Source organism: Opisthorchis viverrini (assembly GCF_000715545.1).
Source record: "Opisthorchis viverrini unplaced genomic scaffold opera_v5_90, whole genome shotgun sequence".
Taxonomy (NCBI): domain Eukaryota; kingdom Metazoa; phylum Platyhelminthes; class Trematoda; order Opisthorchiida; family Opisthorchiidae; genus Opisthorchis; species Opisthorchis viverrini.
The window spans coordinates 1,408,599-1,423,745 of NW_008751743.1; the positions used below are offsets into that span (position 1 = coordinate 1,408,599).

General features: G+C 43.1%; 1 protein-coding gene across 1 annotated transcript; it reads right to left on the bottom strand.

The window, feature by feature from the left end:
* Positions 1–1,669: 1,669 nt before the first annotated feature.
* T265_04948 (hypothetical protein) lies at positions 1,670–8,244 on the bottom strand (the record flags this gene model as incomplete). The annotated part of the gene is made up of 2 exons (XM_009169816.1): positions 1,670–1,871; positions 8,147–8,244. The coding sequence occupies 2 exons, from the start codon at positions 8,242–8,244 to the stop codon at positions 1,670–1,672; spliced, it is 300 nt and encodes a 99-aa protein (XP_009168080.1).
* Between the last annotated feature and the right edge of the window lie 6,903 nt (positions 8,245–15,147).

Consider the following 15,147-nt stretch of genomic DNA (forward strand, 5'->3'; position numbering starts at 1 on the left):
GACACTTACACAGGTCTGTTTGATAAAAAACCAATCCAATGGGTGGAAGTAGCGTCTGTCATACCCTGGCTCGCTTGGCACCTAAACCACGACCGATGACCAATAAGGCCTTGTGTCTCCCACGTAGCCCCAGATTATCTTGCTGGTCTTGTGTCATTTTGAGCCCATCGGCTAGTCTGGCGTTTTCACGTCCGTCAGACGGTACAGGTGGCGGACACGAGTGTAATGGTGAAGCACAATTTATGCGCCCGTCAACCTCCAGTACCGCACCGACGATAAAGCAGCGCCCACGCCCAAGTCACATGGGCCGCTGATACGATCTCACGTCCAGAAGCCCGGACCATGGCAACCAGTCCACGTCTGGATTCTGGGTCATGTTGACGCACCGACCAGCCGATATTTTGCAGAAGCGTAATGTTTACTGGTTGAGCCCCAGTTGTCAAGGCAGGAAGCATGCTGTGAAACAGGATAGACGTATGTGACACCCTCACTTCGATTTTGGTCGATGAAACAGCCAGTTTTGTTCACTTACGTCTGTCCAACGGGCCAGAAACTCAAAGACACGACTGGTGTCAGTGCGGTTGGACCAAATGAGCTAATAGAATTAGCCATTCTTTGATTGAGTTTCAGCTAGCAAGACAATTTGAGCTTGTTTCCGTTGTCCCATCCTTTTTGTGCACGCATGGGAATGTGCACGCAGTCACGCTTCAGTGTACGACCCGGACTAACGAGCCGCCCTGGCTTTCAATAGTATGAAAACTGAGTTCCGTGAGGTGTACGGTTGGGCGAGCTGTGGGTTGGAGCATCTGAATGACGTGGCGTGCTGTGCGAGATCTCGAGCTCACCATGCAGTGGTTCATTGAAAGACAACTGGTTGATCAATAACGTGAGCCAGTTTGTTAACCAATTGCGGGGTACATTGTTTGGAGGAGAGCCATCGGCAGCTTACACAGTTCACTTGATCTGTAGATTTTGGAAGTCTAATCAAAGTTCATATTTGGTTTGAAAGGAAATTTACCATTGGAAGTAAAGCTGCGTATATTGAAGAAACCCGTGCAGCCGAAAATGACACAATGAACCGTAGAGAAAGAAATGGGTGTTGTAAGAAGCACCGTGAAAAATAGCATAATGAATTACTTATCAACCAGCGCAATTACGTTCGCAGATCCTCAAAGCGATATCCGTTAAATCAGACGCTGATAAATGACGATGACAGAATGTCTCATGAGTGACTCGAGCATCAGAGAAATACGTGGAACCTTCTCAACAAACTAGCGTTTGTGAGAGGATTCTGGACAGAAAAAAATCGTATCAAAATCAGCAGATATCTGATGCTTCATAAAGATAGTTTTCTTATGAAAGATGGTTGGTGCTATCTATTTTCAGTTGACCTGTAGAGTGAAGAAATATCAAAAACGACTGTAGCAACCAGTGCATGAGAATATAGTAGGTTTCATCCTCGTTCACGCAGTAAAAAGCTTAATGGTCCTTCTTAAAACTTATTCAACTTTTTTCCAATTGATCATGAAGCTGTTCGTAACTGAAAGAATCTCGTTGGTTTTCCTACTAGAAACATCGTGGTCTATAAGAATAGGTTCGGATCCCTTATCAGATCACGGAAAAAAAGTTGGTTGTTTATCCGCAGTAACTAAAGCTGGGCACGATTGGTTTATGAATGTCCACTAGTTCTGATACGCAAGTCCACATATCCCGGGATGAGCTTTGGTAGGAGGATTTCACCATCATCCTCATCATTATCCCAATCATCATCATCACCACCATCATCATCCCAATCATCATCATCCCAATCATCATCATCATCATCATCGTCATCATCATCAACAGCATGTTTCAGGTATACTCCTTCTGTCCTGTTGGAATGATCATGAAATACAGCTGGCTATTTATTTCTCATTCCCTCTCCTGTCCTAACAGAAGTCCGCACTGAAGGAAAAGAGGCACTGGATTGTATTTCTCGGCTTTTATTGGAACTCGTGAGAACAGCACATTCTGTAGAGGTTTGATTACTGAATATCCGGAAAGCCAGAGAGCCGACACACACCTGAAACAGCTGAACGGTCACACGTGGACAGGAAAACCTGTTCACGGTCGTGAGTTGGTAGGCCTCAGTCCTCAACTTGCATGTGCGCTAGCTTGCGAAACTCAAGCGTTTCCTTCGATGTGTGGCATCTGCTAGCAAGACGACATAAATCACCGGAATCAGGCTGGAATTCGAAAATCAATGAACTTTTACGCTGCAGCTGAAACAATAGCAGCAGCAGTAAGGAAATGACGAGAGTAGCCACACATGATGGCATAGAACAACTTGTGCATACGTCAGTTGAACTCCAAAATAAGATCTCATCCCCGAATGACTATTTTAACGTTTATCCTTGCGAGTAACACCATTCAATGAGCCGTAGCATTTCGGAATCCCTACAGAAAATTATCTTTCCCAATTAATCAACTCAGAAACAAGGTAAGGAGGCTCCAGCACACAGGGTGTATATCGCATACAAAGGGACCTCAACTCAGACAAATCTATATTTGTTACGTTGGCATGTCACTAAAAAACAAAAGAATTTACAAGTGAAGAAAATATTGGTAGCTCAGGTCGTCATGATGCACTCCCAACCCTAACGCACCTTCACAGACAACGCACCAATGAAGTCATCTGGAGTGGTGATGAAACGCTTTTAACCGAATCGCCCAACTCAACAAACAAACAAACGCTGAGACAACAGAATATTTTAGACAGATTTGCCATGACCTGAATTGATACGACTTCTCCTACGAACCTATTTGGTGAGATATTTCCCTACCTATAAAAATGCTGAATCGATTTTGACTCTGTGAAGCAAGCTTTAAAAACACCTGAGAAAAAGCGCCAACCCCCATGACTATAATTGCAGTGGAAGTTCTCGCATGTCGGTTAATAAGACTGTCTGGTATCAGATGGTGAGTTGCACGTAAAATGAATGAACGCGTCCGAATGTCCACATGACATTCATGATTATGGCTTGCTTAGAGTCACAAATTCTGTCGTCTAATTTCTTTCCAAAAAGCAACACATTCATATGCTTGATACCGGTCTAAAGTTACTCCGTCAGCTAAACACTCGGAGTTTATTTATGTGAAAAGTAAATGGCGCAGTTTGTGGTGCGTTAAAGTTGAGCATTCTACCTAAGATTATAACCCGCAGACTAGTCGAAAAAGTTTAGTCGTGTAATGTCGAAGTTTGTTGAACCTATAGCCTTTCTTCATGCTCGCACCCTTCTGAAATTTAGTCGTCTGCCACCAGACCTACCTGTCTAGGTTGACCACATCCGGTAGTTCCCACTTTTATATGGAGTTGCGCTCCTGTATGTATCGCTTCCTTATTCACAAAGATGTTGAGTACGTTTCAAGTGTTTAACAGCATCCCAGTGGCTGATTTCACCACAACATATGGGATCGATGGGAGTGAACAAATAATCCTAGCCACTGCCTCTGCGACCATGCCTCGTCTCACGCCAAACTCTGATCGGTCCATCAAATGCTTCTGTCAGCCTGTCCCTTGGATTTACTACGAATAGCTGACTATCACGCACGCTACATACACGATCACATATCCCGATCCCCTCAGTTTTTTACCTTGACCTTTTGATGGGTCAGGCGATATCCTGACCGATTGTTTACCAGGCTCTTCTGAAATAATGACTTCCCAATCGGTTCCATACTTTTTCTAATTGGCTGGAAGCTGAAGTGTTTAGTTTGGCGGGTGAAGATTATTTGGCCTGCTCACACACTACTCAAGAAGCCAACATTTTATCGTTGTGAATTTTGGTCCATTTGATGAGTGTAGCACTTTGGTTGCCAATGTATCATCACCATCCGAAGCAACATCATCCACGCAACCAGCTAATATTCATCTTCTTCATTGAGCGCGAACCCGATGACGGCGTTTGGATTTCTGAGCTCCCAAATGTTTCTCAAGTTTGGTCACTAAACACAGTCGTGAAGTTGTTATGGTCATTTTAAAAACGATGTACTGAGTTCGAAGAGCCACAATGGTTCAAACAAGTCAGCATTCCATGTGATCCATTCCACGTGGCACCCCTATGGATCAGTAATCATGAAGTAATACGAATGAGAGATTGAATATTAAAAGTCTGTGTCAATGCTATAAACTGCGCAGCTATATGAAATTAGTGCTCCCTAACGTGCACTTACATGCGCACACAGTTACGTTTAGGAAGCATTAGTTGGAATTGTCTATGGAGCATATTCTTGTGTCTTTATGTGGAGAGCCATTACCTACAAAAAGCACAAGGTCTCTCTCTCTCTCGGACCTTCATGGGTTCATCGAATGGTGCGAATCACATGTGAAAGATGTCGTGTCATTCGTCCATTTTTCGAGTGGTTGTGTGACAAGAGCATGTTATCCTGACTTCTAAGATACCTTGGATTCCGGTATTCACTGACTAAAAGTGAAACCTCACCCGATACGCTGACTCACATAAACCAGGTGACTCGCACTTTCAATAGCCAGAATCCCGAAACCGCAACACCTGTAATTTCTGTTTTAGTAGCACCTTGGAGTCTGCAGGGTAAAATACAATCCTGTTGTTTATGTAGCCCGACCAGCTGCTCGGGTTGAACATATGAAGCGATATACATCTGATCGAACTGTGTGAGATGACCTTGAAACAGGATGCTAATACAGAGCTTAGATTGACAAGAGCCGACCTGATCTGCATTTTTGGCTCCCAGGGTGATGATAAAAAGAAACTCTTACTATAACTATGATCATCTGGGATGTGGATGAACATGGCATGGTGACATTTATGTGGAATAACAAATTCAAGCCAACAGTTTGAATTTTTTCTTAACAAATGTGATTCACCAAAAGACGTTCCATTTGTTACTGCGTGAACGAGGATTAAATCTAGTGTATTCCAATAGCATCGGTTGCTGTAGTCGCACTGAATGTTCAGGATACCATCAGCCTTTATATTTCTTCACACTACAGCACAACTCAAAGTAGATAGCACCCACCGTCTTTCATCACGCAATTATAGTTATGAAAAATCAGGTGACTTATGCTCACTTTGAAACAATTTACGTGGCGTCTTTATTTTCAAATCCAAGCCGTCCAGTAGATGAATTATAAGTCTATTTTCAAGGATTAAGCCGGATTGAGAGCACTATCAGGAATGCTTTTTTGCATAGACTTTCCCGTATTTTCCTCTCTAACACTTGGGCCACTTCAGTTTTACCTGCAGGGAAATTCGCTTCATCAGTCATTGAGGTAAAACACCAACTTCATTTCCAGTCAGCGTTCGAGATCATTATGATGTCCAAATGAACGAAAGGATTAATGATTCATATTTGACATATCGTACTGGAAGTTCTACTCGTGGTCATGCAACTGCCGTGGCGTTGGTGAACGGGTCACGCAGTACGCTATTTAGTTAGAACATTTCGCACTATAATGCGTTTTGTGGCTAAAAACTCCACCCTTATTTTTATTCTTTCGTTGCAATATTCTCACGGTAGGGTGTGGTGAATACAGCATTAGGAGAAACCGCATGGTTCGTATTGGTGGACCAGGTCGAAGCAGTACACAATCGTGAAGTTTTTTGTTACTGTACGTTCTCTTAATAAGCTACAGGCACCTGGATATTCGTGCTACTTTTAGAAATCTGAAAGTATGGCAGGTATCTTCCTATATTTATTTTGAGCGGCTGACGTAGGATCCATTTGAGGGTACGGAGATGCTCATGGACCGTGATGTGACGAAAGATAATAAGACGGTTAGAGATAATATTGTTGTTGAAGAGATTACGGCCTGTAAGTGAAGTAAGTCTATGCTGAAGCACTGCTCATCTCTCCCAACCTCATTGGGGATCAGAGGAAAGATAATTTTATGAGAAAAGTGACATCTTCATCTGACAACTCGTTACGTAAGAAGCCAGTCAGCACTTGTGGTCACGTGCTATGGATTCCGTGTTTGAAGGGTGAGTGGCGCTATATCCTGTCTAAGTGCGAGTTACCCATACTACTGATCAGCCGCTCATGATTAAACGGTTCATTGTTCAAACTACTAGCCCGGAGGTTGCGGGTTCGAAACGTCCTAGACTTTAGTGATATGCGCCCTATTGGTGATTCTCGATAAGGTTGAAACAGCACTGCAGCCTTTCAGCATAAATGATCTTCACCCACAAGCGAAAATGGCAACTTCAGGGTTTATATCCTAATGATTCGAACAACATATTGGGGGTTTATAAATGGAGACGAGGAACCGTAGATTATTCAACCATAACCATGGTCATTTCCATATGTATGTAGAGTTGAGTTACGATTCCACTTCATATGCTTCTTGGCATTCCACAGTAAATCATTTATCCTGTGGTCTTATGAAATTCTCATAACATGAAGAAGTTAGTAAGTATTGCGTTTTCCCCGTTTCTTACTAAAAATCAAGGCTTCTGGGACAAAATATATCTCAAATTTCTATCCATCATTCATCACTTAGCTGGCTCGCACTGGAGTGCGAGCCCCCACAGCTGGAGTGCGCGTGGAACTCCACCTTCGTAGAACAGTGGTTTCGAGCGTGGGCGCTGGTAACTGGGTTTGATAACGGAGACGCACTACCTATTAGTACGCGCACCGCTATGCTTCCTCTCGAGAGGGATGGCAATAACTGAAAGGGCTCCCGAAGGGCTCTTTTCGCACAACCACGTGCAGGTCAAACAATGACTTGACAGTGAAGTATTAAGGCCATTACCAGCAAACTCAGCTTCGCTGGCCATTGCCGTCTTCCTGGATGGGGACCCCGAGACGGGTCATATCAGTGGTTAGAAACATTGTCAGACATGTCCCAATCAATGGTGCTCCTGCATCCAAGCTATTGCCTTCAATGCATAGCTCCCTTCCCAATCCCCCAGCTATAGTGCTGTATTTATTCACTAATTTATCAGCTCCCGCTTCCAATGCGCAGCTACCTATCCATCGCCCCGAATCATCGGTGAACGAAACTGTGGCAGCTACAACCACTGTACGACAAGTACGCGGTTATTACAGCAGACAGTGATGATGATGATGATGATGATGATGATGATGATGATGATGAGGCTGATGTTTCGACGTCTGATTCCGCCTGGTGGATGCGTCAGATGCTCACTTTAGTAATACTACAAGGCCCCAGTTTATTCAAAGTGGATTCTATTGGCTTCAACTGCTAGGCCGTTTCCAAGCTAGTGCTCTGAATATACCGTTTTATAGACAGAGCTGGCTGACCGTTTGAATGAACCTAGAACACGTACCACGTGTGGTGCTGTCCACCACGCGACTTTTTTTGAGCATGTTGTGAGTACCAACTCTTGCGTATTGTTCACTACTCTAACCATTCAGAAAGGCTCTGGTATGGTTAGCCAAGCAGTTGGTTGTCTTTATTGGCACCTCATATTCATTTTGTTTACCTAATTTCTACTAAACTGTGCTGTATAGTATTGTTATATGATGTATACCAGTGTGGTTTGCTATGTGAATTTCGTGTATCTATATGCGGAAGTGCAATATCAGTACTCTGGGTATTCCAGAATGCTAAGCCTTCAAAGATGTTAGATGTTGCCGTCGCTGACCACGGTTGTGCGGTCCTGGCTTAAAGATAGCTAGTACTAACTAGGCGTATGCTTATACCTAGACTACGTCCCCCGAATGGAGTGAATCACCTCTGTGAGACTTAACTGTTCAGTTGTACTTACTTGGACCGACAGTTTTGAGTCACCAGTTTGGCACCTCACCCTCGGGTCGTACTCTCTCGTTTTATACCTCTGGTACAGGACGTCCACGTAGATGCGACTCAGTGCAAACAATACGTGGTGTTACCTACTATGCGTTGGTGTCAATCCGTGTAATACATCCATAATTTCGAACGCAATGTGAGGTGGATAGAATAGATAAATTATATTCAGCTAGTGGCAGTATTATTCTCAAGGGATTCATAGACTTCTTTCGATGTAACACACCAGTCTATTCCAGCTTTGCAGGGTGAACCATCTCGGTGCGTAGGCTACGTTTGGAACCATCTGAAGCTGAAGTTCATTCGGTATGACTCTGGATAAATGCGCTCCCATTGACGCCGGACAAGAATAACGATTACCTGTTGATTTCTGCACGATTGTAGCGTCCATCTTCATGGGAACACGTGATCTGTTCCTGCTGTGACTTTATTTTATCTGCACAGATGACACGTACCATTAGAAGTATGATCCAAAACAACGTTAGGAAAGTGTCCAGCAAATGCCGTGTTGAGAGTCTCTCTCGATCACGATATTTTGCAAGCAAACTGTTTGTGATGAGCTTCGTGTGAGTGCCATTGAACAGGAAATTGCGCAGTGTAAATAGAAGTACTTGTTATTTATTTAAACCCTTCGAATAATGCTGTGGACGTAGTGGGATAAAGAATCACCCGGGCTATGTACATATAGCTACTAGCGGCAGCATTTCTCCTCGAGTGTTAAAACTTCCTTTAAGAACAGTCATAGCCTGAGGATGATAAGTTTATATTCATTGGCACACAAACTCAAAGGAATGTGCCCCACAATGTGTGTTCAATATGTTTCATTCGCTTAAGTTGTTCATTCGCCACGTTCTTAAGGCTATACTTTGTCTGAAATAGGCTGTGGGCAAGCGGTATGTGGGATTAATTTTCTGATTTCTCTAGGAAAACTAGTTACACGTTAACATCTACACAGAAAAATCTGATGGTAGAAACCAATCTACCTAATCTACATCGCGAGATATTCTGCGCAAAGTAGAATTTTGAAAATGTAGCCATCAGCTCTATCTACAAGCCCATCCAATGTTCCATTCAGGTGTGTGCCTTTCCTTCCCATGCGATTTGATCACACCACTTAGTGTACACTATGGTATCAAACCCGGAGACAAGAATAATGGTTGTCTATTCGCCTTGAATGTTCAAGCAATGCACGTCTGCGGGTTAATGGTTTGTCATCCAAATTCAGACAAATGGCAAAGTCGAAGCCAGGTAATGTATGGTCAAGTCACGATAACGTCACGACAGTAGGTATACGACTGCACTGGTAAGTACCTGATTCATAAGTATCAACATTCAGCAGTGACACGAAACACAAATATACTCATCTCCTCTAATTTAATTAATTAATTAATTTAATTTAGCATCGGCAGTATATGTGCTTGCTTTCCCATGTCGTAACCTTGTATGCAAGGTGGGTTCAAACGCACTGACACCAAAGCAACAACCCCAAATTGCTGCTGGAGCAAGGAGCTGAAAGCAGACTTCACATAGATTCATAGTAACGGCACATGTATTCAGGGTCCCCCAATTTGTCGGCCTAGATACTATTTAGACGTTTTATTCGCGGGCTTAAATTCGTTATGGAATCGACTAGGTTTAAGAGTATAAGAACATCCAAATTTTTCATAAAGGAAACTACTCACTTAGTTGCTGAAAACTCTTCGACAGCAACCTTGTGAGTAGTTTCCTTTATGAAAATATACTGCGATATCTCGAATATCGTGCCAACTGAATCATGAGGCGGCCTGTGTGCAGCACATTCAGTTGTAGAATCTCATAAACGAGAGATTCAGTTAGGTCTCTCGTGAAAACCAAATTGATTTGCGAATGAGCGCTTTTCTCGAGACCATCCGAATTTTCTCCACATAGTCGAATTTCTGAGGCTATCCACATTGAATACTGTTTTGTCTTCCGTTAGGTAATACAGGTAGACGTTGGTTTCGATGCACATTGTAGTCAGGAAAACCTCCTGGATTCCCTATTTGTATCCCTGATTCAGCCAAACAATCTGACAGAAAATCTGATAGAACAAAGAAGCTATATCACTCCACCAAAATTTGCAAACCTAAAACCAGAACAAGGCTAGGTTAGTCATCATAATCATTGTTTCATCAGATGCTTGCCATTTAGACCGGGGTAGAAAGATAGGTTGCGTTCAGTCTGATAATGTGACCCATATTCTAGGATTCTATTTATGATTTAATCTCCAACACCCAACCCAAAGTTGTCTTGTTTTTGCTGTAGTTCTGAGCTAAACCGTCAGTGATGAGCCATGCAGAAACTCAGACTGATCCCGTTGTTTAGCAAACCCTTTTTGGTAAGCACCCAAGGCAACGTCGATAAGTTTTGATAACGGAGAACAAAATGGCATCACTTCTTTCCACATCACAAAATCATTTATTCGTTTGCAGACGAACTCAAATGATTTGCAGTAGACATTAACTTTCTCAGCCCTCCGTATGTGATATTCCAGCAAATTAGGTCCTTCATTCCGTACATTATTGCAACAAAGTGAAACTCAAACTGAGTTCCAAATAAGAAGACGAAAAACGTGATTGATGAGGTGGCATTTTCGACTTTTTTTCAAAACCCTAGTCAACGTCTCCGAATTGCACCTAAGCAACTAAACCTGTAAAGTATAACTTTGCTTTTAGCTCCACATTTGGAACTAATCACTGAGCATTCCGCACGCCTGTGCTAAAACACCGTTTGCTCTCGGAAGGCTGCGAGGCTTTGGAGTTACTTGATTGCATGGAACAGATTAATGCAATCCTGGTGAAGCATACGGCAAATCAAAAATGCTGGAATGAAGCCAGATGCTTGAAGGACTGACAAATCTTTTTGACTGACGGGCACTCGCTCAGCTTATCCCTCCCTTTGTGATTTTCCGAAACCGAACAAATTACTACGGCTCACAGACTTATGAGTAAACTCACTAGCATTGAGCTCATGATGTAAAACCTGCTCTTGCGCAGTTTACCATGCCATGCTAGTTCATTGTCTGGTAATCAGTATAACTTTCGTTACTTCATTGGTAAAATCAAAATCATGAGTCAAATGTTTCCAACATCGTTTACCTAATAGATGGCCGGACCCAGTGCGACTTAATTCCTATTTTCTGTCACGGTTATGTACACATTTTCGAAGATATTCCAATAGTGTCGTGTCCATGAAGCCAAACGCAAAAGCATCCTTGGATGTATCTTTAAACCAATTTCACAAATATATGTTCCAGATGATATGAAGCTCGGATTGAGCGTGACCGTGCACTCCAGATAACACAAATCCTGTTCGTTTCTGTTGTCCACTACCAGGGCAACCTTGTTTAATTGTCGAATTTGTCTTAACCACCATCCATGAATCGAGGTCTTAAAAACAAAGGCAGAGCTGTTCGAAACTTTGACAGAATAGACTACTCATGCGACTCCCAGAACCTCAACAGCTCACCAACAGTTTCACTCTGCATGGGACTCAGAAGATAAGCGCTGTTCGGCAGTTTCCGTCAACTCAATTGGAGGAATATCATGAAAGATAGATTCTGTTTAGCCTCCCGTGAAAACCAAAGCAGTACATGACGAGGTGTACCTCGCTAATTGGTACAATCTAATTTTCAGTTGGAATATATGGATAAAGGAAAACTGGGGACCCCACCCATTAGATAATCCCATGAACGTCGAAGCCGGTCGTGGACTCTTGAAGACTTTTCAAAAGCATCCAAGACAATATATTTCTATATCTTGAATATCGCATACCAAGGGAACATGAGGCGTCATTTGTGGAGCATATGTAGTTTAGTAATGCGGTTGTCCACTTGCTGTCGGAACGCCTCTCCAAGTCCCGTATGCAAGCAAACCCCTGTCCTTTTCCTGTCATACATGGCTGTTGTAGTGACACTTCGCCAAGAGCCGTGTACCGACAGATTCATTTGCGTTGTACCAGCACTCGTAACGCAGCATCACTATCTGCACTTGTTGCATGAAGGCAGATCCTTACAGGGATCGAGATGACCAAATTTGGTATTACTGTCAAGTAGTCAGGTTTTCCAGTACATCTCGTTATACACTTCTGCTTCCCTTTTCTGTGAAATGCATGTTTCAACTGGTGATTCCTGCGGTGGACGGTGAAATAGTTGCTTCTGGCTGTCATTGTTACCTACTGCGCGTTCTCGTCGGATGCAACTGTGGCGAGAAATCGGTCAATCTTGGAATCAAACGGTGCCGAACACGTGAGAGTGTCAGCTTGCAACGGACCTGATTACGAACCATGTGAACAAGATGGCTTCACGCAGCTCGTGTCAAGGTCGTTGAATCCAGAATGCTTCCAAGGTCACATCAGGCCGTATTTGCCTCTTCGCCGACAAGTGTTGCCCACCTTCAGGTGTGGTGGTACGCAAGTAATGTTAAGTTTGCCCCAAATTACCATCCCTTTATTAAAATTGGCATAAATCACTTTGATGGAACGAATGTCCGCTTCGGTGGTTGTTCGTTTTTGACCCTTAATGTTGTCCATGAGTACAACTTCTATGTTATTTCTCTGAGTTAACCACAGAGATTTTCCTGAAAGTTATTCCAGTATCATGTTTTTAAACATGGAGTTCTTTTTCGCTCCGAAAAACTCCTGGATTTGTTCTTCTTTAAATATAGTGGTGACTTTGTTAAGCGGATTGGTATTTTGCGCTGGATTATTGGCGCTTACTTTATATTTATTTGGGAACGAGCGTGATCACTGCCCTATTGGATGCATCAATTTATGCATGCGTTCGTGATATCACGCAAATTAGTCAGACTACTTAGGATGTTCGAGTAGTTCCACAGATGAATCAGTTTGAGTTCACTGTGTCGGAATTGACGTCGGTTTTTGGATTTTTTTTTCCATATTTAGGATAGACACTTTTTTTCCAACTAGGTAGGCTATCGCATCGACACTACACGAGGTTATTATCCCGTTGCTGAAAACTAATAAATGGCTTCGTTCAAATAAAGTACCTTCTGTAGGCGTTACTGAATTGCGAAAATCCACTGTTGGAAATCTGCGTTCGATATTCGGTTTGTTCGCAGATTGCAAAAGAAGAAGAAATTGCCCGCGTTCATCGATTTACAGAGAAGAAAGACTTTTCAATGATGGTAACAAAGATCGTAGTGTGGCAACGCTGTGTTTAGAGCGTACGACTACTGTGAAGTCACTATTACAACATTCTGTTAATTCTGTGGCCGTGATACTATTGAGGGCGCAGTAAATATTGAATGCAACGTCGTAACGGTTTAAAAATACAAAGCCGAACTATGCCCACTCTCAATCAACGCAAAATTAAAAGTTTTCAGGGTATTATAGAAACTACAAATTTAGTAACTGTTTTCCTGCTTTATTTTCATGTATGTCCAAGGAAGTCTGTGCTCATATCAACGAAGGACTTTCCGATTTGAGGGGTTTGACCGTGGACACTTGTCCATTAAAACATGTCCCTATCAGCAACAGGCCACTGAAGTACGCAGGGGGAGCTGATAAGCATTCATAAAAGTCGCCCAATCGAGAACGCTATTGTTTCGGAGAAATTCTTTTCGGCTTGCGCCTAGTGCTGGGCATAGGCTACCGACTGGGTCTGCATGACTGAACTGCGCTACCGATTGCAGTTGAGCAAAGTTAGCCAATGTGCGTGCCTCACCGGTAGTCAAATACTTCTTCAATAGATACATGCGAGTGGAGAGATGCAATGTGGCGGTGAATATGAGCTCATGTAAGTTGATTCACTCCGTTATTATCCTTTCTAGCGAAAGCGTTACAGTGGCGCTCGAGTTGAGCGACCAAAGACTTTGGACTGTATAAGCTAGCCCTTATTGAGGCGAATGAATCATCAGGATAAACTGTAGTGATTAATCTGTCCAAAAATCGTTAAAATTAGTTTGAAGTGGTTCAACGCTTTTATGCCATAGGTTAACTGTTCCAGCTTCAAAAATATCTCGGCGATTCAATAGTCACATTGCTGAATGAGCGTCAAATGGCCATCGCACTGACAGCCTTCACCCTATCTAGCTCGTTGAATAACCTAAAATGCCAGATGACGGATGTGGCATTTACCCAAATCGAACAACTATGCCCAAGAAGCCCTGACTACTTTGAAGACAACGATCAGCGCTGTAAACAGTCAGTGGCCGGAGAAAAAGAATACCGCACCGAATCTCATGCTCATCAGGAAAACGAAATCTAGAAATAGCAGATAAAGATGCTTTGAATGACACGGTTCAACTACTCAGCCGCATCAACGAAGTTCGCGAATTAAGGGGGACGAGGAAGTTTTAATTAGGATACACAAGCAATCACAATTTTTTTCAGAAAATCTCTAGACCGAGCTTCAAATTGACCAAACCTCTGAAACGGATCTGAAGAGGATGTCGCTTGTGGAAATTCTGGATAGATGACTCATAGCATTCAACAAGCACCCAACCGACCGACGAGTACCAACTTGACCGCGGTAGATAGACTGCTTGACCGAGAGATGCAGCTGTCCCTTAACCTTCCTCCGACTATCGAAGACATACAGCAAGTTGGCTTTCGGCTGTTGCATGGCCAGTGGCTATAGAAGTCATACTCTACAGGTGACAAACACGGTTTGAGAGGAAGAGTAGGTTTCACCAGGTTCCTGGGATGCTTTAATCTTGGCATTGTGCAAAGGAAAAATGAGTGAGAATTAAACTGATAACTACAGAGGCGTCGGTGGGAAAAGCTGCGCGGTAAACTCCTGGTATGANCTCAGAGGGAAAGTGCTTTAGACAGTATTTTCCAATTACACATGTCTGCCAAAATTCATCGGTCTCATTCAAAGCTTACAAGACAGAATGAGAACGAAGTTGCAAACGAGTGGATCGACTTCACGTGTCATCAAAGCACGTAGTGACGTAAATGAGGCGTACGACCCTCCCTGGTTCTTCACAATCTATCTGAAGGTCATTGTGAAAGTCAAGTGTCAGGTGTCATCTTGACGAACACCTGTTCACTGTTAGTCTTTTCGGTGCGATTATTCTGATCCACGAGACGAATATATGCACGTTTCGCAATTTTGTGGACGACTGAGTATTGTTCACAAAGATGCGTGATGAAATGATGCACCCCGGTCAGAAGAACCATGCTGCTTGTGCTGCTGCTGTTGCTTCTTCTGCTGCTGGTGCTGCTTCTGCTGCGTAGCTTGGCCTGTGGGTGAACTTGAAGAAGATATTCTTTGTGTACCAACATATGTCAGGTGATGCCCCCAACGCCTATGCGGCCACCAAACTGGAATGGGCTTGGACGAATACTTCTGGACTTCCACTGCCTCAGAAGTGCATTTT